Here is a 25,221-nt window from a genome sequence, read left to right on the forward strand (position 1 = left end):
TAATGGACATCACTTTTGGTGAGAGCTACTGCTCACTGACAAGCGCATAAGATTTTTGTTGTTGCCATAAAACAAAATGGAGGCATTGACTGACAAGCTTCTGTCGGTTCCGTTCGTTCTTTCAGGTTCTTTTGTGTATGCTGTTTCAGTGGTTCTGCCTCCCTCCACACATCCACCAATCTAGCATCCCCTTTATTAAGCTTACCGGCTGATTCCACATTAACCATTGTGTGCCGAACAGATCAACATGCTTTGATATCACATTAATAATCTTGTGCTGTTGCTGTTTCACTCAATATGCTTTGATTTCATATTGATCATCCTGTGCTGTTCTTCCCAATATGCTTTAATTTCACATTGATCATCCTGTGCTGTTCTTCCCAATATGCTGTGATCTCACATTGATCTTCCTGTGCTGTTCTTCCCAATATGCTGTGATCTCACATTGATCTTCCTGTGCTGTTCTTCCCAATATGCTGTGATTTCACATTGATCATCTTTGTGCTGTTGTTGTTCCTCTCAATATGCTGTCCTTTCAACAGTATTTACGCCTGTTGTGTGGCTGTACTTTGCCAGCAGACCAGATGAAATGCTAGTTGAAATCCTTCAAATACTTTGATCTCTTGCCTGAGACTTCCCAGAGTGGCAGATGGTGTGGTACTAACATTTAATAAATGTTTTATCGGTTCCATTGAACTAGGCCAGCTCAACAAAGCCCATAGTAAAAATCATGTTAAACAGTATTTGAATTAGTCTGCTGTAGTTTGTTTGGGATGAGTCAGAACACTAATAAATGCGCAGCAGTTCTGAGTGACTGCCTTCAACCTATGGGACGCACTTCGATCCTGATTGGGTCTTTCGGGATGACTGAGGGACTAGTCTCCACTACACGGTCTGTTGGTCAGGGAAGCAGTGTAAACCATATGCCACGCCCACCTCAGTCACCAGACCTGGTGGTTCTGGACAGCATTTTCCATCACGGCAAAGACACACAAGACTATAGATCTGGTTGTGGAAGGGTGTCACATTCCACACTTGTAGAATGTGTGCGAAGACACACTGACACACGCTGTCACGGCAGCTCGTGATGGCCAGACACTAGTTGTGTTAGTGTTTCCTTCATGCTGGCACCTATTTTGGCCATGAAATATGTTTCCTTCTTTCTTGCTCTTCTTCTGCAATATCCTTTTATTGATTCACACCATAGCAAGGCTTCTTTATTGGTCATGTAGGGCTTGCACATAATTCATCTGTCACACTATAGCAGGGTTGGGGAGTGTGTGTGTCTGTGTGTGTCTGTGTGTGTCTGTGTGTGTCTGTGTGTGTCTGTGTGTGTGCGTGTGCGTGATCTCACCTCACTTCGACATAAGCCTGGTAATATTCCTGCCTTGTTTTACTTGAATTCTCACCACACATTAGCCACCTTCCTCCACACTTTGTTTGGCTGTGAGTTGTGTGGTTATTTATGAAAGCAGAAGTAAAATGTATAATCATGGATACATGATTTCAGTAAAATGCCTTGAGTGGAGTTAGTGAGTTTGTAATATGAATAAGTAACCTAGCTACTCTTCAGGGTCTGGGAGAGCAGAGAGCTCGTCAGGTGATACTGTCATCTGGTGGTTCATTCTTTCCACTCTGGAGGATGGAGTTCAGGCCATGACTAATTGCTATTCAGCTCACCGTGTGTCAGTGTGTGTGTGTGTGTGTGTGGGTCTGTCTGTAGGTCTGTCTTTCTGTCTCAGGGGGCCAATCTTGTGGATGAGTAAACGTTGCCCTATTAATCATCCATCCTAACTGGAAGTGTACATATAAAGACCCCCCCCAACTCATTGAAATCCCTTACTCCCTCCCTCTTCCCTATCTCCCCCTAAACCATTCCACACTCCCCTCTATCTCCCCCTAACCCATCCCTCCCTCCCTCTTTCCTATCTCCCCCTAAACCATTCCACACTCCCCCCTATCTCCCCCTAACCCATCCCTCCCTCCCTCTTCCCTATCTCCCCCTAACCAATCCCTCCCTCTTCCCTATCTCCCCCTAACCCATCCCTCCCTCTTCTCTATCTCCCCCTAACCCATCCCTCCCTCCCTCTTCTCTATCTCCCCCTAACCCATCCCTCCCTCCCTCTTCTTTATCTCCCCCTAACCCCTCCCTCCTTCCCTCTTTCCTATCTCCCCCTAACCCATCCCTCCCTCCCTCTTTCCTATCTCCCCCTAAACCATTCCTCACTCCCCACTATCTCCCCCTAACCCATCCCTCCCTCCCTCCCTCTTCCCTATCTCCCCCTAACCCATCCCTCCCTCCCAGTTTCCACTTTTCTTCCCAGTCCTTGCCCTGTCTTATCCATCCTCTCTTTCCCATAAACCCTCACCCTCCCTGATATCGTCTCCCATCCTCCCTCTTCTATCCTCCCATCTTTCCCTCTTTATTGCCCTTCCTCTTCACTCCCATCCCCCCAACCTTCATTGTTACCATGTTTACAGAAGAGACTGGCAGGTGGGCGGACAGACAAAAAGACAGGCAGCCATACAGACACTGTTTACATGTCCTATTCAGCTGTCCTATTCACACTTAAAGTATATTTACAGAGCGGCAAAACACTGATCTGATCCTCTTCTGACCCTGATGGGGGAGTGACATAGCCTGTTGTCTGACAGGAGGAGGTGCGGTGGAGAGGGACCTCCTGCATCCCAAATGGCACCCTATTCCCTTTTGCACCTCCTCTTACCGTGAAGCAATAAAGCAGTAATGAAGTGTGACTGGAGGAGAGGCAGGATGAGTGGATTGTGGGGTAAATGAATGATAACTAGGCCTGAATGAGAGAGGGGAGAGAGGCAGCTGCCCTTGTTTACCTTCAAACAGGCCTTTCATCCGGTGGTAAACCTGGACCCATGTGTAGACCGAACGTCACAGGCGTCACGCACTCCGAGGTCAGAGGTGAACGTCTGGGTTAGACACCCGACACGACTGGCGAGCGTTAAGTAGATGAGATGCGTTCACAGTGACAGCGTTATGTCGGTATCACTCAGTGTAGGCGTGGCAGGGTTAAAATATCACCTCCATGTGGTAGACTAGCCTTCCTGTTCCTTACACAGTGGAGGAGGAGGCAACCCACTCAGACAGACCTAAACATAAAGACACCACTACGCACTGACTGGTAGATCAAAGCTCCACTCAGCAGACACCCTTTTCCAGAGTGACTTGCACACTGTAGGTCCACACACTGTTCTCATACTGGGTTAGGGGAATTGAACAGCACCTTTAAACAGCTGAGATACACGGGACCATCTGTTGCCAAGTAACTCCAGCACACGGGGAACACAGAGCCACGCGTGGCATCAAACCCTCCACATTAACCCCTATCGCCGGCTGCTGTTCTTCAGCTGCAACTCATAGACACAACTTTGTGTAACGACTAAAAGCAGGATTATTTATTTAATTTGAGTTCATATAATGACCTTTCGGCTCCCTAAAGCCTTTAAACGAATGAATAACGCCCGGAGAACATTTGATCCGACGGGGTGGAGAAAGGTGGAGAAGGATGGAGAAGGAGGTTTCAGATGACCGGCAGGCCCATTTTCTCTGAAACCACAGAATCACCGAGTAGAATGTAGGAGCCATTAAGGAGCAGAGGGAGAAGGCAGAGTATTGGTGTTTTAATGGGATTAATCTTGACGTGTATATTGGAGTGGCATTCAGGCTTCTACTTTGTGACCGGAGAGCAGGCTGGGCTGGACTGTCTTAGTTAAACTGGACTGGAGCTGGGCTGAACTGGCGCTTGTGCTAGGTTCTTCTGGCTGGGTTGAAGCTGGGCTGAACTGGCTGGTGCTAGGTTAGTCTGGCTGGATTGAAGCTGGGCTGAACTGGCTGGTGCTAGGTTAGTCTTGCTGTGTTGAAGCTGGGCTGAACTGGCGCTTGTGCTAGGTTCTTCTGGCTGGGTTGAAGCTGAACTGAACTGGCTGGTGCTAGTTTCGTCTGGCTGGGTTGAAGCTGGACTGAACTGGCTGGTGCTAGGTTCGTCTGGCTGGGTTGAAGCTGGACTGAACTGGCTGGTGCTAGGTTCGTCTGGCTGGTTTGAAACTAGACTCCGCTGGTCCGGGGATGTGAGGAGATACCGTGTAACGGAGTAAGCCTCACGAAGAACAGCACCCACAGAGTTTAGACGCTTAGACGCTGCATATGGGACGGATCTCTGCTGTACTCTGAGAGGTCACATGGAAGTCGACTCACACACCAGCCACAAACAACAGGGAAAATATCCCTAGTCTTGGGCGGTGGCGATGGTGGCGATGCGTGCAAGCTTATTGTGGTTAACTTCCTGGTTAATTGAGCTGTGTGGATAGATCCTGAACGCAATGGGGGCGTGCTTCTCTGTGGATGCTTGTCTGCGTATGATCTCTGACTCTCTGTCCAGCCTGCTCCAGGATGCCGCGTTAATACGAGATTCGAATTAATTGGGGGAAGGAGTGGTTAACAAAAGCGGTCAGAATGCAGGAAGTGTTTAGAGAATTGGGTGACATTTGGGGAGTTGTGCATGGTCCCTGACTGTACAGAGACATACAGACTGACACCACATCCCAGTTTTGCAGAAGTTATCTCTCTGGACTTCACTTGTTGGATCAGTCCTTGTGGTGAAAGACAGCAGGGCTGCTGGAGCATCGTGGGCGCAGAAGTAATCCTTCCCCGTGGAATTCAGTGGAGCCAAGCGTGATTTCAAGCCGTAGTGACAGAAAACATTATTTCCCCTTCAGATGCCATGAGTGATATATATTCATGTCATAGTCACACGTCAACTCCATTACACTCAAGAAAGTGACATCAATTTTCCCCATTTATTATTATGCACATATAAACAACATATTACACATCCAGCCCAGAATGGGAGTTTTAAAAGCAATATTCTGTGCATAGCAGAAGTCCAAGACTGCATCTTTAATGTTAGGGATGGCTGTGTAATAGATCATATCTGGACAGATAGTTTTTCAGTCTGGCTGATCAGTGGGTTCAGGGCCATGTTGTCTGTCTCTGTCGGCGGGGATCTGGTTCACTATTTGCTGGATCTGGTCAGTGAAGCATGTTGCTGCTCAATGACCTGCACCATGTGGTCTTTGAAACTGTAACATGTAATGGATCTGTAAAAATAATGGAGCTACCGCTGGTTTTTAATCAACGGATAAATGAGACACACACACACACACACACAGTGAAAATAACCCTTTACTATAGGACACTACATGATGATTGATGTTGTGTGTGGCTCGTTAACGTTTATTAATCCATCTGACGTCTTTATGACTTATGGATCTTCTGAGAGAGATGAATAAACACCCTCAATCGTATTCGTTGTGTTCAAACTGCATGTTATCTGCCAGTGAACTGATAGTTCTTCAGTGCAGTTGAGCACTGGATCATAATCTGATACCATTTGACATATCGGTCACTGGATCATAATCTGATAGCATTTGACATATCGGTCACTGGATCATAATCTGATACCATTTGACATATCGGTCACTGGATCATAATCTGATACCATTTGACATATCGGTCACTGGATCATAATCTGATAGCATTTGACATATCGGTCACTGGATCATAATCTGATAGCATTTGACATATCGGTCGCTGGATCATAACCTGATACCATTTGACATATTGGTGAATCACAGCCTTTGGTCAATTGAATATCAGATGAGGAGAACCGGTGCTGGGATGAAACACAAGGCAACAGTGAAAACGTCCTCTCCAGCAAACCATGTGTCTCTCCCTGGGCCAATCAGTGTAGTTACCTGTCAAAGATTCCTCATTCACCCCGCTATCAGTCAAAATCAGGCCAGTCGTGTCTGAGCGATCATGACTGAGCATGTATCTATGGAGACCGATACTGGGTTAGTTCTCCCCAGTGTTATTGTGGGGGACAGAATAGTTATATAGTTTAGAGATGAGAAAGGCTGATGAGCAGAAACGTCAACATGAAGCGGTTTGAGTCTGTGCGTGTGTTTTGTTTGTGTGTGAGCGTGTGTGCGTGCATGCATGTGTAACTCTCTTGAAACCACTAGCCCATGTTCTGTCAATCAGAGGACTGTTGGGGTTTCTGATTCTAACAGCCAAGTTCTGCTTGTATCTGATGCCCTGGGATGTACATCCTATTACACACAAACACACACTTGTATATAGGGCTGTCAGTAATGTGTACTTTACACTTGTTGTGTGTTAACTATGACTCACCAGTACAGAGTTCTTTCCAAATGGCATCCTGTTCACTTTTGACCCTCTGGTCTGAAGTATGCAGGGAATAGGGTTCCATTTGGTGAATCTGGTGTCTGTGTGTTGGTGGTTCCCAGGGGTACTAAGCAGTTTGAACGGTTCAAATGAGTTCTTTCTCCAATCTGTCAGATCACCATTTCTCTCTCTCCCACACTTTTCCTCTCCCGTCTTCACTCTCCCTTTTCCCTCTCTCTGTTCTCCCTCCCACTCTCCTTCTCCTCACTCCCTCCCTTTCTGTCTTTCAGTGAGGGGATGTTCCCGGTGGATACAGCTGCTGCACCTCACTGACCCCAGCGGTGACCCCAGCAGTGACGGCCAGTAGAGTGAAGCCCTACCTAAGTGGACAGCCTGGCATCCAGGGGCAAGATGGGCTCAGAGGAGAGGAACTCAGTCATGTCTCACAAGATCTCCTCCCCTTCACGCAGCAACAGCAGCTCCTCCTCCAAACACGACAGTCGTCAGGTAACAGTGACCACACACAGTGACACACATACTAACACACAAGGTACACGCACACACACACACACACACATACGAACACACACTGAAGTATGAATTACACAGGGAGAGAACCACTCTGGTAATCCACAGTTGAGTTCTGGTTGAGTTCATAGTATAAAGGGTCCTAGTTTGGTACAGTGGTCTTAGCTGCTGCCTCCAGTTCACATGTACTGCTGCAGTGCTGGTTAAAGTACAGTGCTCTTTCAGCAACCTTTTCATATTATTAATATTATTAAGTGTACAGTAATAATGAATTTGTCTTTTCTACGAGATGGAGGAAACCCACCTAACAACAGCATGGATGTCCTGCCTTTTCGCAACATAAAAAGTGGCATAATAAGTTATTCACATGCAAACTAAAATGACAAGCCTGGCCACAGAGGACCTGGAGGTCTAACTGGCTATGCCAAGTTTCATCCTCCCATATGCAAAACTAGTTTATGGAAATATATTTAGATACAACTGAAATATTTTTTGGTGTATATGTAAATATAATTTTTTCCTTCTAAATATCTGTATATTTATTTATCTGTATACAGTATCTCACAAAAGTGAGTACACCCCTCACATTTTTGTAAATTTTTTAGTATACCTTTTCATGTGACAAAACTGAAGAAATGACACTTTGCTACAATGTAAAGTAGTGAGGGTACAGCTTGTATAACAATGTAAATTTGCTGTCCCCTCAAAATAACTCAACACACTGGCAGCAAAAGTGAGTACACCCCTAAGTGAAAATGTCCTACATAAAGAATCAGAATTTGGCGTAAACAGAATGAGAACATGGATCCATCATGCCTTGTTACCACGGTGCAGGCTGGTGCAGGTGGTGTAATGGTGTGGGGGATGTTTTCTTGGCACACTTTAGGCCCCTTAGTGCCAATTGGGCATCGTTTAAATGCCACGGCCTACCTGAGCATTGTTTCTGACCATGTCCATCCCTTTATGACCACCATGTACCCATCCTCTGATGGCTACTTCCAGCAGGATAATGCACCATGTCACAAAGCTCGAATCAATTCAAATTGGTTTCTTGAACGTGACAGTGAGTTCACTGTACTGAAATGGCCCCCACAGTCACCAGATCCCAACCCAATAGAGCATCTTTGGGATGTGGTGGAACGGGAGCTTCGTGCCCTGGATGTGCATCCCACAAATCTCCATATTAATATGGGCCAACATTTCTAAAGAATGCTTTCAGCACCTTGTTGAATCAATGCCACGTAGAATTAAGGCAGTTCTGAAGGCAAAAGGGGGTCAAACACAGTATTAGTATGGTGTTTCTAATAATCCTTTAGGTGAGTATATATATATATATATATATATATATATATATATATACACCGATCAGCCATAACATGGTGAAGTGAATAACACTTATTATATCATTATCATGGCACCTGTCAGTGGGTGGGATATATTAGGCAGCAAGTGAGCATTCTGTCCTCAAAGTTGTTGACAATGGGCAAACATTCGTATCTGAGTGACTTTGACAAGGGCCAAATTGTGATGGCTAGACGACTGGGTCAGAGCATCTCCAACACTGCATCCCTTGTGGGGTGCTCCTGATCTGCAGTGCTCAGTACCTATCAGAAGTGGTCTAAGGAAGGAAAGCTACTGTAGCTCAGATTGCTGAAAAAGTTAATGCTGGTACTGATAGAAAGGTGTCAGAACACACAGTGCATCCCAGTTTGTTGTGTATGGGGCTGGGTAACCGCAGACCAGTCAGGGTGCCCATGATGACTCCTGCCCACTTCTGAAAGCACCTACAATGGGCACGTGAGCATCAGAACTGGACCACGGAGCAATGGAAGAAGGTGGCCTGGTCTGATGAATCACATTTACTTTTACATCATGTGGATGGCCAGGTGTGTGTGCGCGTCGCTTTCCTGGAGAACACATGGCACCAGGATGCACTATGGAAAGAAGGCAAGCCAGCGGAGGTAGTGTGATGCTTTGGGCAATGTTCTGCTGGGAAACCTTGCTTCCTGTCATTCATGTGGTTGTTACTTTGACACGTACCACCTACCTAAGGATTGTTGCAGACCATGTGTACCCTTTCATGGCAATTGTATTCCCTGATGGCATTTGTCTTTTTCAGCAGGATAATGCACCATGCCACAAAACAAAAATGGTTCAGGAATTGTTTGAGGAACACAACAACGAGTTCAAGGTGTCCCCAGATCTCAATCCAATCAAGCATCTGTAGGATGTGCTGGACAAACAGGTCTGATCCATGGAGGCCCCACCTCACAACTTACAGGACTTGAAGGATGCTGCTAAAGTCTTGGTGCCAGAAACCACAGCACACCTTCCCGAGATCTAGTGGAGTCCAGGCCTCGACGGGTCAGGGCTGTTTTGGCGGCAAAAGGGGGACCTACACAATATCCGGCAGGTGGTCATAATGTTATGGCTGATTGCTGTATACACATCATTATTGTGTGTGGGCTATTGCCTATTTAGGCTACTGCACCTTTGACCTCTGGGCCTTCAAAGGTAGTGCACTCAATTGTTAGAAGGGTGATTGTTAGCGTAGATAACTGCTGCTGCAGTCAATTAGGATCACTTAGGAAACCATACCCATTTGATGAAACCATTTTCTTCTGCTAGCGCTTACAGTGAAGTTCGGTTGAGGTGCTCACACTCAGTGACCAGGGGTTCATTTCCATCCACGCAACGAGGTCCTTTGTGCTCATGCACATTGCAGTGACTTGGCCGGGTCAAAGAGAGAACATATTAAATCTGCTGTACTTCTGATGTGGCGTGGTCCTTGTTGGCCAATCACAGTGGAACGGTAGAACATCACCTTGTGGTCCGCGACAGCAATTCCATTACGATTCTCCACTGGCTGTCTGAAAAGGCTTTTTGAACAGTATTTCTTCTGAAGCAATCACTGTGGAGTGACACACAAACAAACATACACACTACAGTATACACACACACACACACACCCACAGCCGACCGCTCTGCGCCTGAATTTGAGAGTAATTGTTTTAGGCCCCCATCTCCTGTAGTTCTATTCGTGGCTCATTCTGTGTTCCTTTGCTCAAACATTATTAGAAAAATCTATGAACTCCTAGTTTATTGGAATGATTTGACAGTCAGTTCTGTGGACCGGTGTCTTTTATACAGGTGACAAAATGAGATTAGGAGCGCTCCCTTTAAGAGTGTGCTCCTAATCTCAGCTTGTTACTTGTACAAAAGACTCCTGGGAGCCCGAAATCTTTCTGATTGAGAGGGGATCAAATACTTATTTCACTCATTAAAATGCAAATGAATTTATACAAATTTTTAGTTTTTCTGGATTTCTTTGTTGTTATTCTGTCTCTCACTGTTCAAATAAACCTACCATTAAAATTATAGACTGATCATTTCTTTGTCATTGGGCAAACATACAAAATCAGCAGGGGATCAAATACTTTTTTTTACATTTATGCGTATACTTTTGGTCTATCAACAAATTACAGCATCATTGGGATTCAGAAAGGAAAACAACACCACTTCTATAACACAAAGGAACATGTACAATGTAAACAAAGGACAGGTGAACATAGGAAGCACTTCTGTACATTCAGACGTTCCAGTCTGTCGGGCCAAAGATTCTCATCAACATCGTCACGGACATCGTCTCTTGCGATGCAGTGAGGAAAGAATCTTTTTGCTTGTCTTATACAGCCTCTGCAGGCGTCGGCTGTGATGTCCTCGCATGCTGCAATCATGGCAGCCGGCAGGGTCATTTGGGTATGTGGCTGGCGCTCGTAGACCTTCCACCTCCGTGCTGAGAATTCACCTGTGTTAAGGAATGGGGAATAGGCTGGGAGGAATTCCATTATCATCCTGTGGTGGGTCACAAACCACTGCCTGATGGTGTCTGAGCGATGGAAACTCACATTATCCCAAAGTACCACATACATTGGTAACCCATCACGAACCTGACCTCTCATCTGCAGGTATGAGACCCCTGTATAGGGTGTCTGAGAAGGTGAGGAGACACTGTGTGTGGTATGGCTCTATAAGGGGGATACGCGTTACCACACCATTCTCTGACAAAGCAGCGCATATAGTGATGTTCCCTCCTCGTTGTCCTGACACATCCACAGTAGCTCTGTGTCCAATGACATTTCGCCCACGCCTTCTGAATTTGTTCAGGTTTAAGCCAGCTTATTCCAGGTATGTGAAGTTGTGAGGTGGTTCACTTGCTTCTAGTTCCACCATACGCTATATCCCAGAAGATGCTACATTAGTTTTATGAACTACATGTATTTTCATTTTGGATGAGATACAGTGACGTCAGATATACACATATTGCATGTTCATTTCTACAGCCATGGCAAATGTATACAGCTCACACTTACTGTAAAGAAGTTACTGGTTGCACATATTTTACTTCAATCAATAAAATGTATTTATAAAGCCCTTTTTACATCAGCAGTTGTCGCTAAGTGCTTTTACAAAACACCTGGCCTTAAACCCCAAGGAGCAAACAACAGTAGTGTTGAGTTTCAGTGGCTGGGAAAAATTTAGGACGAAACCTAGAGAGGACCCAGGCTCAGAGGGGTGACCAGTACTGTTCTGGCTGTGCCAGGTGAACATATTAAGATTACAATTATAATAATTAATCAATGCGTGTGGGCTGAGTCTACAGTCTATTTAAAGTAGTCCAGGTCAGAAGCATGACCTGATGGACAAGGACAGGGACAACACGGGAGGGGGAGGTGTAAGCACAGTGGCAGCTGAAATCATCAAGCATTGTCTCGATCTGCAACACAACCAGGAGGACTCTGGACAGGGACAGCAACAGGTCCCCCAAGCCAGGTACTCCGCAGATGTGGGCCAGGACCTCATGCCCTCCTATGTTCAAAACGGGAGGAGACTGGGAAAATTCAGAAAGTGCATTCCTCATATCAACAAGGATTTATAGTGGAGAAGGAGATCTTAGTGGAGAAGGCAAACTGACCCTACTCCCCCAGCACAATAATATAGCAGCTTAAGACCTTGGGACTGGGACGGGGGGTCCGGCGACACTGTGGCCCTATCTGGGGGAGGCCCTGGACAGGGCCCAACAGGCAGGAAATCAATCAACCCACATTGCCAGGCATCAACCAAAGGGACACCCACCAACCCCAACCACCCTGAAAGAGGGCCAAGTATTGCCAGCAGAGTACAGCCCAACTGCACAAGTGGCCAACAGAGAGACAACAACAAGCCAGTGATTTCGCCCCCGAAAGGCATTGGAGGGAGGGCATCCCAATGTCGATGAGAGCCCACCTGGCAAGACAGCAAGGGTGGACAGTATCAAGCCTTTCTGGTCACCTTCACCCCCCTGGGCCAGGCTACACCTAATCATAGACCATGCTGTAGAGATTAGTCTTTAGTAGACCGTCCATTTCAAATGGTACATGGTACAGCTGTTTCAAGCTTATGTGGTTTCTATGTAGCACCCTATTGATGGTAGAGATGCTAACAGTTATAATGGCACTCTGTATCTCCCTAAGTCTAATGGCACTGTTTCCTCTGAACATGGTGCAAATGGCCTCCTCCTGTTTAGGTGTGAAAAAGGGCCCTCTGCCACCCCTTGTGTGATAGTCTTGCAGTCCTATGTGGGAGAACTACAGCGAATGCCAAACACAAGATAGTGGAAGATGTTACCGTTAACTTTGCAAGTGTAGATACAGTACACACAGTTTATGTATGTATATATTTGTGTTTCTGTGTTACAATACAGGTATGCATCTGTAAGGTATATTTACTCTTACTGTAAAATGCAAGTGGACTACTGTTACTGTATATGAAGCATTACAGTAAGTACTGTATATAGTATTACAGTGCAGTGCACATTGTTGGATTACATATCAGTCTTCAAAACATTTGAATGATTGAGGGACACGGTTGTTCTGCCAACATTCGTTTGCACCCTTCGACCAGCCTCAGCCATTGTAAGGCCATGTTTGAGAACAAGGTCCACAACATTTCATGTGAAACACGCCTGTCTCCTCGGCTTCATCCACCTCCTCCTCTGTTTGGCCTCCCTGCTCTTCCACCACGCCTCCTTACTCCTCTTCTTCCCGGCTGTTGAATCCTGTTTCATTACCTTGTTGTCAGAAACTGTACCACAGCCTTGTGCTCTGTTTAGATATGCCTGCGAGTTGAAGGTTCGTTAGATGCACCTCTAAGCTCTTTTAGAGAACTGGTTGATAATCTAATGCGTCACACCCTCCCCTTCATTAGTGAAAGTCAAGATACACCATAAAGCAATTCATGAATTCACGATGAAGTACTGTAACAAAACTCTGGACAAAAGATTGTAATGTACCAAAAACTTGCTTGACAGATTATGATGACAAGTTCAACCATTTTGCATTGAAACACTTATTCAATGAACTTCTGCCTAGATGTTTTGTGTGGTCAGACTACTCACCAGAGCACCAGCATAATCTATTTTGACCAACATGACATAATCAATTGAGAAACGTACATAATCAATTGCATGCTTGTGCAATTGATTCAACAAAATGTTTTGAGAATTCAAATTTTTATCTGAGAAATGTATCAAAGCGACTGGAAAAAACTGTAACACTGATTTCTCTAGTATTTTGGCATTCAGAGAAAATGCTTAGATGGCCGCCCAAGGATTTTATGGCAGAAACGGTCAAACGTGGCCCTGACTCAACTAATCCAAAGCTCAGTGATTAGCCAATGAGTTGCCCAATGTCCTCAGACCCTCACTGACCCCAGACCTCTGTGTCCTTTGCAGACACGCTCACTGACCCCAGACCTCTGTGTCCTTTGCAGACACGCTCACTGACCCCAGACCTGTGTGTCCTTTGCAGACACACTCACTGACCCCAGACCTCTGTGTCCTTTGCAGACACACTCACTGACCCCAGACATCTGTGTCCTTTGCAGACACACTCACTGACCCCAGACCTCTGTGTCCTTTGCAGACACGCGTGCTACTTGAAGGAGTGGCTGGAGCGAGATGAGGGGCTTCCCAGCCACTCCTCAACTAGCAGCACAGTGAAGGCTACAACCTGCTGTGTGTGTTGGTGTTAATCTCTGAGGGAGGTAACACTGACCTGGATAGGAGATGATAATCTCTAATCTCATTTGATTTCACCGTAATATCAAGCTCATTACTCTGGGCCATCCCTCCCTGAACACCGCGTCCGGATGGGTTTGTTTAGTTATTGCAGGAATGGTGTAGTCACTGTGATGAGACTGCTGTGTGTGTGTGTTTGGCCTGTGTAACCTCTGTTGTGACTGGCACAGAGGACAGAGAGAGAGACAGGCAAAAAGAGTTAGAGAGAGACAGGGGCAGAGAGACCGAAAGGAAGTCAGACAGAGAGACAGACAGACAGAGACAGACAGACATACAGTAGAGACAGACAGACAGACAGAAATACAGCAGAGACAGATAGAGAGACAGACAGACAGACATAGAGATAGAGACAGACAGACAGACAGAGACAAAGCACCACACGGTTCCCAGCAGCTTCACTAAAGCTCCTCCATTTCTGCAGAATCCCTGAGATATCAGCAGGATTAGATTTCTTATTAAAATGAAAGTAGGGGCTATTAATAACATTCAATGAGACAACAATGACATTACTGTGTGAGTCTGCATGTTTTCTCCAGAAGCACATTGAACAGACAGGGCTTGTTAACAGAACAGTCACACTGAGGGGGACATGTTTTACCGTCTGAAGTAACGGAACAGTCACACTGGGTGGGGGGGCATGTTTTACTGTCTGAAGTAACAGAACAGTCACACTGGGTGGGGGGGCATGTTTTACTGTCTGAAGTAACAGAACAGTCACACTGGGTGGGGGGGCATGTTTTACTGTCTGAAGTAACAGAACAGTCACACTGGGTGGGGGGGCATGTTTTACTGTCTGAAGTAACAGAACAGTCACACTGGGTGGGGGGGCATGTTTTACTGTCTGAAGTAACAGAACAGTCACACTGGGTGGGGGGGCATGTTTTACTGTCTGAAGTAACAGAACAGTCACACTGGGGGGGACATGTTTTACTGTCTGATGTAACAGAGCAGTCACACTGGTTGGGACATGTTTAACTGTCTAAAGTAACATTTATATATATATATATATATATATTTAGAAACACTCCCAACAGTGTTGTGGAACATTCCCTTTAATAATTAATTACTATTAGTAGTAACAGTTCCCATAAAGTAACTAGTTACATTACTTATAAATTTCCTGTTGAAAGTAAGGTGTTAAGTTTCTTTAAGATAAGTCCTTTGATTGAACTGTCATGTGTTGGCCACTTGCCCAGAAGGCAGACATTTACTGGGATATCGTATAATTACATAGTCAGGTATTGCATAGTCAGTGTCAGTCACCAGCATATAACATTACTAATCATTACTCATAACACAGCAAGTATTTTGTTAACCCCAAGTAATTAAATGTATTCCAATCAAGTATTAAAGTTACAATACCAAACATGGTTACATACCAGCAATATTCATTGTCCTCCCAAACTGTATAAAATTCGACTAAGTTTACCGTAAGTATGTAAAACACACTATAGCACAAACATGTGCTAGGAGCATCTGTTAATGATAGACTCCAAGAACCAAGTAAAACACTGTTCATCACACCCAGACAGATCCATTCCAAACCCCCCCCCCCCCCCCGTTGCGTCTATAACAGGATAACTTCACCTTGGCTTAAACAGTGAAAATAAATCCAACAAATGTCATATTTCAACTTTGCTGATTTGTCCGTCTTCGCACCTGGTTCGTCTAAGTGGTGGGGCAACCTTGGCCCCGACCTTGAATGTCCGCTCCTTTTAGTGAGCAAACAGGCTCGTTGGTGTGAGATTAGGATGTCCCACTGTGCAGAGACGCTAGACCACACGGCTACTTCACAAACCTTCCAAAACATGTTTTTAAATTACACCACACCAGTGCCAGCAACTCAAACCCGGCGTTGTTAAACATTGTTGCTTGCATTGTTTTTCGTTGTTCGTGTGTGTATTTCTACAGGACATTTGGGAGATTGTTGAGGGACTGCGTGGAGGTCACAGTAACGTCCAGGAGCCCCAGAAACAGGAAGGATACATGTTGAAGAGGAGGAAATGGCCCATGAAGGGCTGGCACAAGGTGGGCTTAAAAACACACACACGCATACAGTCACAAACTAACACGTCACACACACCAATCCCATCAGTTCCATCCTACTACCTCTGTAAATAGATTCTACCTTTTCCTGTAATACTATTTTCTGGGAAACTGACTAATGTGTGTGTGATGAATATTCCCATGCAGCAGTGCAAAACTATTGCCTGACCTTGCCTCAGCCCCTCTTCATCAGAAGGCCGATGACATCACGCCTTTTTGTTTTTAGTTAATTGAATCACTTGATATATGAAATTGCCCTCTTCCTGAACTGGAGCTCCATGTCCCTGGAGGTCATGTCTTTCAGTATACCCCCTATCTCTCTTCCCGTTGCCCTCCCTCCATCTCTCCCTCAATCTCTCCATCTCTCTCTCCCTCTCTCTCTCTCTATTCTTCTGTCTCTCCCTCTCTAAAAGGTTGGCTTTTTACATTTGATGACATTGACTAGAGGAAGGCAGATCTCAGTGTTCAGTTCTGTTCCATTAGCTGATGACCTGCTGCCTGGAGTGACTACAACACATCTACATCCAAAACCGTACCGTGTTTTCATTATGGGAAACTATGTTCGATCAAGGGAATAGGGCACCATTCAGGACACACACCAATTAGGCTGAGTGACCAGAGGAAGAGAGTATAGCTGTGGAGGCCTTGAGGAGGGTTTTCAGCAGTCTCATTTTAATGATGTCAGAGATGCTGAATGGCGCCTGACCAGGCAGAATATGTCCCAAATGGGACACTTTGTCCTACGTAGTGCACTACTTTTGACCAGAGACCTATGGGAATATACAGAAAGTAGACAGCAATTTGGGGCATAGCCAGAGGCAGCAGCCAACAATGCCTTACACACACACACACACACACACACACACACAGAGAGAGAGAGAGAGAGAGAGAGAGAGAGAGAGAGAGAGAGAGAGAGAGAGAGAGAGAGAGAGAGAGAGAGAGAGAGAGAGAGAGAGAGAGAGAGAGAGAGAGAGAGAGAGAGAGAGAGAGAGAGAGAGAGAGAGAGAGAGAGAGAGAGAGAGAGAGAGAGAGAGAGAGAGAGAGAGAGAGAGAGAGAGAGAGAGAGAGAGAGAGAGAGAGAGAGAGAGAGAGAGAGAGAGAGAGAGAGAGAGAGAGAGAGAGAGAGAGAGAGAGAGAGAGAGAGAGAGAGAGAGAGAGAGAGAGAGAGAGAGAGAGAGAGAGAGAGAGAGAGAGAGAGAGAGAGAGAGAGAGAGAGAGAGAGAGAGAGAGAGAGAGAGAGAGAGAGGAATAGGCAGGTACATAGGGAGAAGAAGGACAGGAGACAGGACGACTTGCATGGATGAGAAACATCTGTCTTGACAACCCAGTGGTGCTGAGTCCACTGCTCTCATCACAGCCAGCTTTAACTTCTGCCCCCAGGATGATGTGTTCTGACCATGCCTCTCAATCTACCACCCCCCCCCCCCCCCCCCCCCCCCCCCCCCCCCCCCGCAGAGATACTTCCACCTGGACAAGGGCATCCTGAAGTATGCCAAGTGTTGTGCTGACGTGAGTACCAAGGGCTGTGCCCCCCTGTCTGCTAGTACACAAACATCTATCACAGGCAGTCTAAGACGGGCTATATTTAGAGAACTGGGTTTCTGCATTAGGAGGCCTGTTCATGGCACGTCAACATTTTACGGCAGACGTCTGGGCTCCCATGTTACATTACTAAGGGAATATTTAAATATGGCTTGAACGAGGCACGAAAAAAAATCACAGAAAAAATCTTTGTTGATAAAGGGGAGCCATCAGATAACATCAGGGGACTTAAAACAAAGTGAGGAAGGATGTCACAGTGAGACACTGACTGGAAGAGAGGTTCATATCACAGCACCACCTCTTACCCAACTTCCAGGGTCTAGTTTCGGGTGTTGTTGTTAGTTCGTAAGATACTGCATGGGTGGCTGATCGGGTACTGGCCCTGTGGGAGGTTTGTGCAGCTGCAATAAATCACATCTCCCCACATGTCAAAGTCTCGCACCTGAACGTCAGTATACAGGAAAAATGAAGACCATACAGACAAATGTCCCCGGGTCGACCTATCCATCCACACGGACACGTTTCTGTCAATGTTTGCGTACCATACATCACCTGTCCCCCGAATTCCACCCCATTCCCAATGGACTGCCCTGCACTTGGTAGGGAATAGCGCTGCATTTATCATGACATCAGTCAGGCTTGGTTCTGCTCCTCTCAGGTGGACAAGGGGAAGTTGCACGGACGCATTGACGTGGGCCTCTCCGTCATGGCAATAAAGAAGAAGTCCAAGTGCATTGATCTGGATGCAGAGGAAAACATCTATCACCTGAAGGTAAATGACAGCTGGAGCAATGAAGTGAAAGGCAGCGCGCTGTACATCACAGGCTGGTGTGTGTGTGTGTGTGTGTGTGTGTGTGTGTGGTGTTTTGGGGGGGAGGGGCGGTTCATAGAGGACAAATTAACTACATGGATTATTCACTATAATGTTAGGGCACCACTTTGGACCAAGTCCCTTGAGCCTACAGTTGGTACAGTATACATGGATAAATTAAATACATGATTAGAAAAAGTAGGCTTCTCCACCAGGAGACATTACAGACTTTAACAATCATTTAGGATAAAGACACAATGCAGCCTGGGGATTTATCTGCATTGTGGTCTTCAGTGCAAATAAATACCCTAAAGTGAACCAGTCAGTGATCAATGAACCAGGTTATGGCCGTTTGGGACGGAGTTCAACTTCTGACTCCGGGAACCCCATATCTTCCTAAATGACGGCGTATTAAACTACAGGATCAGTCCTGCTGTGCGTACTGTAGGCATATTAAACTACAGGATCAGTCCTGCTGTGCGTACTGTAGGCATATTAAACTACAGGATCAGTCCTGCTGTGCGTACTGTTGGCATATTAAACTACAGGATCAGTCCTGCTGTGCCTACTGTAGGCATATTAAACTACAGGATCAGTCCTGCTGTGCGTACTGTAGGCGTATTAAACTACAGGATCGGTCCTGCTCTGCGTACTGTAGGCATATTAAACTACAGGATCAGTCCTGCTGTGCCTACTGTAGGCATATTAAACTACAGGATTAGTCCTGCTGTGCGTACTGTAGGCATATTAAACTACAGGATCAGTCCTGCTGTGCCTACTGTAGGCATATTAAACTACAGGATCAGTCCTGCTGTGCGTACTGTAGGCATATTAAACTACAGGATCAGTCCTGCTGTGCGTACTGTAGGCATATTAAACTACAGGATCAGTCCTGCTGTGCGTACTGTAGGAATATTAAACTACAGGATCAGTCCTACTGTGCGTACTGTCGGCATATTAAACTACAGGATCAGTCCTGCTGTGCGTACTGTAGGCATATTAAACTACAGGATCAGTCCTGCTGTGCCTACTGTAGGCATATTAAACTACAGGATCAGTCCTGCTGTGCATACTGTAGGCATATTAAACTACAGGATCAGTCCTGCTGTGCCTACTGTAGGCATATTAAACTACAGGATCAGTCCTGCTGTGCGTACTGTCGGCGTATTAAACTACAGGATCAGTCCTGCTGTGCGTACTGTAGGCGTGTTAAACTACAGGATCAGTCCTGCTGTGCGTACTGTCGGCGTATTAAACTACAGGATCATTCCTGCTGTGCGTACTGTAGGCATGTTAAACTACAGGATCAGTCCTGCTGTGCGTACTGTAGGCATGTTAAACTACAGGATCAGTCCTGCTGTGCGTACTGTAGGCATGTTAAACTACAGGATCAGTCCTGCTGTGCATACTGTAGGCATGTTAAACTACAGGATCAGTCCTACTGTGCGTACTGTAGGCATGTTAAACTACAGGATCAGTCCTACTGTGCGTACTGTAGGCATGTTAAACTACAGGATCAGTCCTGCTGTGCGTACTGTAGGCGTATTGTTCCTCCCTGTACATGCACCTGCTGTGCTGCCCTCTGAAAGCATCATCTCTTTAACTCCTGTTATCTCCCTCCCCCTCTCTAACCCCTCCATCTCTCTCTCTCTCTCTAACCCCTCCATCTCTCTCTCTATCTCTCTCTTACCCCTCCATCTCTCTCTCTCTCTCTCTCTCTCTCTCTCTCTCTCTAACCCCTCCATCTCTCTCTCTCTCTAACCCCTCCATCTCTCTCTCTCTCTCTAACCCCTCCATCTCTGTCTCTCTCTCTCTAACCCCTCCATCTCTCTCTCTCTCTAACCCCTCCATCTCTCTCTCTCTCTAACCCCTCCATCTCTCTCTCTCTAACCCCTCCATCTCTCTCTTTGTCTCTCTCTCTCTAACCCCTCCATCTCTCTCTCTCTCTCTAACCCCTCCATCTCTCTCTCTCTCTAACCCCTCCATCTCTCTCTCTCTCTCTAACCCCTCCATCTCTCTCTCTGTCTCTCTCTCTCTCTCTAACCCCCATCTCTCGCTCCCTCTCTTTTTTCCTTCACTCCATCCTCCCTCTGTTTTTGTCCGATGCTGTAGATCAAGTCTCAGGATCTGTTTGATGAATGGGTGTCTAAGCTGAGACACCACCGCCTCTATCGTCAGAACGAGATCACCATGTTCCCCAATGAGAAGGCCTTGTACCACTCTCACTTCTCCTCACCAGGCTCTCCTAGTATAGCTGAGAGACAGGTATTACAGCACACACACACACTCAAAGTCATACATACAAACACACACGCATGCTTGTTTTGGGATTTCTATTCATAATTATATCCTTTCTAACCCCTAACCCTCACCATAAAAACTAAAACCTCATTATAACCCAAATCCCAAGCCCAAAAAAAGCAATTCATGAGGACTGGCAAAGTTATATCCCTAGTCATGATTTTTGATTGTTTGCTATACTAGCGAGGACATCCGGACATGACAAGTATAGCTGTACATTCACTCACTCACAACACACACACACACTTCACTCTGAAACATGTCAGTAGTTTACAGGCTACGTAAGACCTATGTGTTTAAATTGACAGTAGAAAGAAGTGGCTACAGTGTGATCTCTTATTCTGTTTCCAAAATACGCTGTTACTCAACACATGTCAGAACACGCAAGGAGGTTGTTTAAGATGTGTGTTTAAGGAGGTGGATTCTGCCTGTCTGTTTTCCTGGGTCTGTGTGTCCTCCAGCGCCATGTTTCACTGGCCAGACAGGCATCGGTCAGCGCCGCAGGCAGCTTCCCTGTGACCTGCACCAGTCAAGCCAAGGTCGCAGCCTGGCTGCAGTCCTCAGACGACATGGACAAGTGCTCCAAAGGTACACACACACACACACACGCACGGTTTCATTGTTATATCCCCTCACAATACCTTGAACTCTCTACTGCTCTTTTTTCTCTCTCTTTTGTCGTCTTTTGTTGTCCCTCTCTTCCGCCTGGGCAGATCTGTCAGTGTGTGAGTCCTACCTACTGGAACTGAATCACCTGCTCCAGAGCATGGAGGTCCTCCATCGAACCTACTCAGCACCCACAATCCACGCGCTACTGCAGGTTACACACTGTGTGTGTGTGTTTGTGTGTATGTGTATGTGTGTGTATCTGCGCCAGAGAGAGAGGAGAGGAATCCTGTGACCACCATCTGAGACAGTAGATCAGTCTTTGGTCATCATCATCATCAACCTTCTTCTGGATGTATCGTATGGAATGAATTGTATACATGTCCTGTAGTATAACAGCAGGTACCGTGACGTCCACCCACTGTGTGAAGGGGGATGAAGTTAGTCAGGCGCCAGGGGGGACCTTAAAGTCAACCATGCTACCTCTTAACAGCATCAGTGTGGAGGAGCGATGGCTGCAGGCATTAAGGGGGTGGGCCTGCCGGTGCTTTTCAAAACCCATTGGATCAGAGAGCCAGAGGGGAGGGGAGAGGATGTCACACTAGAAGTAGGAAATTGCAACAAGCTCCTTTGAGCAACATAGAAACAAGATATGTGTGGTTGTATAAGAGACAGGGGGGAGGTGTTCTGCTGGAGATTGATTCAGATTGGTCGATCAAGCCGGTAACTGTGATGAAACACATTTCTCTTGACTTTGTTATTGGCTAACGGAGAGTCAAGTTGACACATTTTTCAACCGGGCTTTCCACATATTTGGGTGGCAGTTGTAAGGAATACGACACAGGGCAGGCAGAGTTTATGTTTCAAGCTCAGACCGCTGCCAATGTTTTACTAAAACACAGTAGGAGCAGGAGTTCTCGTGGTCCAGGTACAGGCAAATCGTCGGTAACGCGGGTTAGTCAGAGTTAGCAGAAAATCCAAAGGGGTCAGGCAAAAAGCGTATTCCAGAACAGGCAGACGGTCAGATAACTGGCGACGGTACAGAAGAGAGAGGCTAATCGATGGTGAGAAAACACAGGCAAGAAGGGTCAGCTCACAGAAGACTAGAACAATACTAATTTGAAATCCAAAAACAGGCTCAGTAGAATCGACAAAACTAAACAATACCTCACAAAGCACTAACACAAATGGCCAGAACTAAATACTATGCTAATGAGGGCAGTTGTGAAAAAACACAGGTGCAACCACTGAATGTATCGGGACACGGGAGGTGAGCTGTGTTCACGAACAACACTAGGAAGAAAAACAAAAATACCTGGTAAAACAAGGAACTGAATGGGGCAATACAATGGGGAGAAAACCTTACAGCAGTGTCTTGGAACGAGACTAGTCCTGCTCTCCAACATGGTTACATTTTAGACTGAAGTTAGGACTTACGTTATGTCTGATATTTGTCTTCTGTTTTTTAAGGCTAAAGCCTTAGTCTTCAATATGCGGATGAGTGACATTTGCTAAATGAGTAAATATGCAGTAGTAGACATGTTAACGATTTCTTTCACAGGCAGCATTGAAACCTTTTTCAACACAGCAGATCTTTGGCATTTCTTTATTTTGCTGTAAGAGCACTTGGTGGATGAAAGTATTACTGGAATGAGTTGAGGATGTAAATGTGCATCTCAAATGACACTTAATTCCATTTATAGAGCAATGAGAAAGATGGAGAGGAACACTGTTGATATTAACGAATGATTTATGACAGGAGGGGTCCTGACAGGACATTGATGATGATGAGGACTTGTTCTATTTTAAGAAAAGAGAAGTGACTCTATAAGGAATAAGGTGCCATTTGGGATGCAGATGATTTCTCCGACTGTCTTTTGATTTCTCTGAAGTTTTTTTTATTATCTTGTGTCTTTCCATTTCTCTCCCTAATATAGAACAAGTCATAATTATTGTCAGCCCTTAATATGAGCATCGTTCTTTGTGTCTCCCGCTCTCTCTTTCGGTCTCTCTCTCCTCTTCTGTCTCTCTCCCTCTCTCGCTGTCTCTCTCCCTCTCTCGCTGTCTCTCTCCCTCTCTCGCTGTCTCTCTCCCTCTCTCGCTGTCTCTCTCCTTCTCTCGCTGTCTCTCTCCTTCAACCTCTGTTCTGTTATTTAGGCTTCTACGTATGACAGTCCCAAGAAGGACAAAAGACCCCTGAGGAAATGGAGAGGTTCTAAAAATGATGGAAAAGACGCCAAAACCACACTGCAGGTATAGAGACCCAGGCTGCTGTACAGGCAGGTTGATGAAAGTGGTTCAGAACGTTATTTACAGGATGTCACTTGCAACTCACTTTATTTCCTCCTGGAAGGAAGCAGCTCAAACCATTGCCCGATATTAGGTGTGAGGTATTCTATGATACAGGGAAGAAGGCCTTGAAATTTGTGTTAGTGCACTCAGCTTATGTGTTTAAAAAAAACAAAAAAAACAAAAGGGCATATACCCATTAAAGTTCAAATAACAGATACAATGTTTTTGTCTGCTTCCTTCAGGTTCCTGGCTTTGTCTCTGTTGGCTCCATCCGTCTCCACGCCTCCAACCCCAACCTTTCCACCGCAGCCCTGGGCAACGAGAAGACCTACCCTGAACCCCCCTACATGGACTCCCCCTCCCCGGTAGATGTAGCCAAACTACAAGAGGATTTCTACCGCATCGCTAACAACCGTACGTAGCCCCCACTTGTCTCTCTCTCCGTAACTAACAACCAATAGAGACCTAGACGTTAGTGGAGCTAGCGACACATTATTTCTCTCTTCTTTGTTCAGAGCTCGGTGGGTTGTCTTAACGGTGACAGCTAGTTTTCTTGAACTCTGTGCATACAACAGCAGGCGTGTAAGGCCTGTCATGAACAACTAATAAATCATAACAGTAAGCAATCATAACAGTAAGCACTAGTTAAAAAAAAGTATTTGGGAAAACTATTCTCAACACTTTGGTTGTCTTGATGCTAACCAAATGGCACCTTTACTCTCTGTATAAAATCCCTATGCATTCTGGGAAAAATAATTGCACAATATTGAATAGGGTGCTTTGTGATAAACCCCTAGTTATGTCCTGATGGTTCAAATGGTACGTCATCATCTCTCTCTCCCTAAATAGCCACGGGGACATCCTCTACAAAATGCGTTAGCACTTAATTTTGCAGGATAGAAATAATTAGGTAATATGGCGGTTCTCATTCTGTGTTATTTCAGCGTAAACAAACAAACGATTAATGGGTTTACTAGCATGTTCTTACATAGTGTGGCCATCTCAGTAAAAACACTTTTCCACCACAACGTTCCTAGCAGTTACCTAATAATTACCACAGAAACGTGCTTACCATTGATGTGTGGTCATCACATTGTTGCCAAGTTGTTCCCTCTTTGTATCTGTGTTGTTTCCTGCCAATAACCTAGTTATTACCTAATTACGTCCGCACTGCAAAATAAAGTGCTGCCCAGAACGGTAATATTGGTTACTGTCAAACACATCAGCCACCCATCCTTTCTGACCACAGCCATCCGGATTAGGGTGGCATTTTCAGCCCAACACCAGAATGCTGACGTGCATGACAGGAGTAACCTTATCTTTCTTCGGTATCTCCACCCCCGCCCGCCCCCCGCCCGCCCCCCGTCCGTCCTGTCTCTCTTACACTCTCTCTCCCTGTCAGTTCATGAGTCCATGAAGACTGCCCTGGGCTCCCTGACGTCGGAGAAGGAGAGGATGCGACAGGTGATGGACCACCCAGACACGCCTCAGGTCATGGGCTTGAAGAACGCTCTGTCCTCGGTGAGTCCGGCGGCACGGTAACCAAAACTCTCCTGGTCGTTAAGAGCCGACCAGAACAAGGAACACACTCTGCAGCTGCACCGTGGGGTTTTCGGTCCAGGAGAACCGATGTGTCATAGCTTGTGTCTCACACTGTCGCAAATCTCTCTGTTTGACTTGTCTTCCTGTTACGCTGTTCTCCCACACCTGTGTGTGTGTGTGTGTGTTTTGTATGTGTGTGTCCACCATCTGTTTCTA

General features: G+C 45.9%; 1 protein-coding gene across 2 annotated transcripts in view; it reads left to right on the forward strand.

Moving 5' to 3' along the window:
* Positions 1-25,221, forward strand: part of osbpl3b (oxysterol binding protein-like 3b) — a 72,555-nt gene that overhangs the window by 18,342 nt on the left and 28,992 nt on the right. For both annotated transcript variants that reach the window (XM_010884525.5, XM_010884526.5), the window contains exons 2-11: positions 6,511-6,727; positions 15,777-15,893; positions 17,367-17,420; positions 18,112-18,225; positions 20,377-20,529; positions 21,027-21,153; positions 21,279-21,385; positions 23,329-23,424; positions 23,706-23,877; positions 24,866-24,984. In XM_010884525.5, the coding sequence (XP_010882827.3) occupies positions 6,632-6,727; positions 15,777-15,893; positions 17,367-17,420; positions 18,112-18,225; positions 20,377-20,529; positions 21,027-21,153; positions 21,279-21,385; positions 23,329-23,424; positions 23,706-23,877; positions 24,866-24,984 (1,155 nt within the window). In that variant the 5' untranslated portion in view covers positions 6,511-6,631. The remainder of the gene's footprint in view (positions 1-6,510; positions 6,728-15,776; positions 15,894-17,366; positions 17,421-18,111; positions 18,226-20,376; positions 20,530-21,026; positions 21,154-21,278; positions 21,386-23,328; positions 23,425-23,705; positions 23,878-24,865; positions 24,985-25,221) is intronic.

Source organism: Esox lucius, chromosome 20, assembly GCF_011004845.1.
Source record: "Esox lucius isolate fEsoLuc1 chromosome 20, fEsoLuc1.pri, whole genome shotgun sequence".
NCBI classification, from domain to species: domain Eukaryota; kingdom Metazoa; phylum Chordata; class Actinopteri; order Esociformes; family Esocidae; genus Esox; species Esox lucius.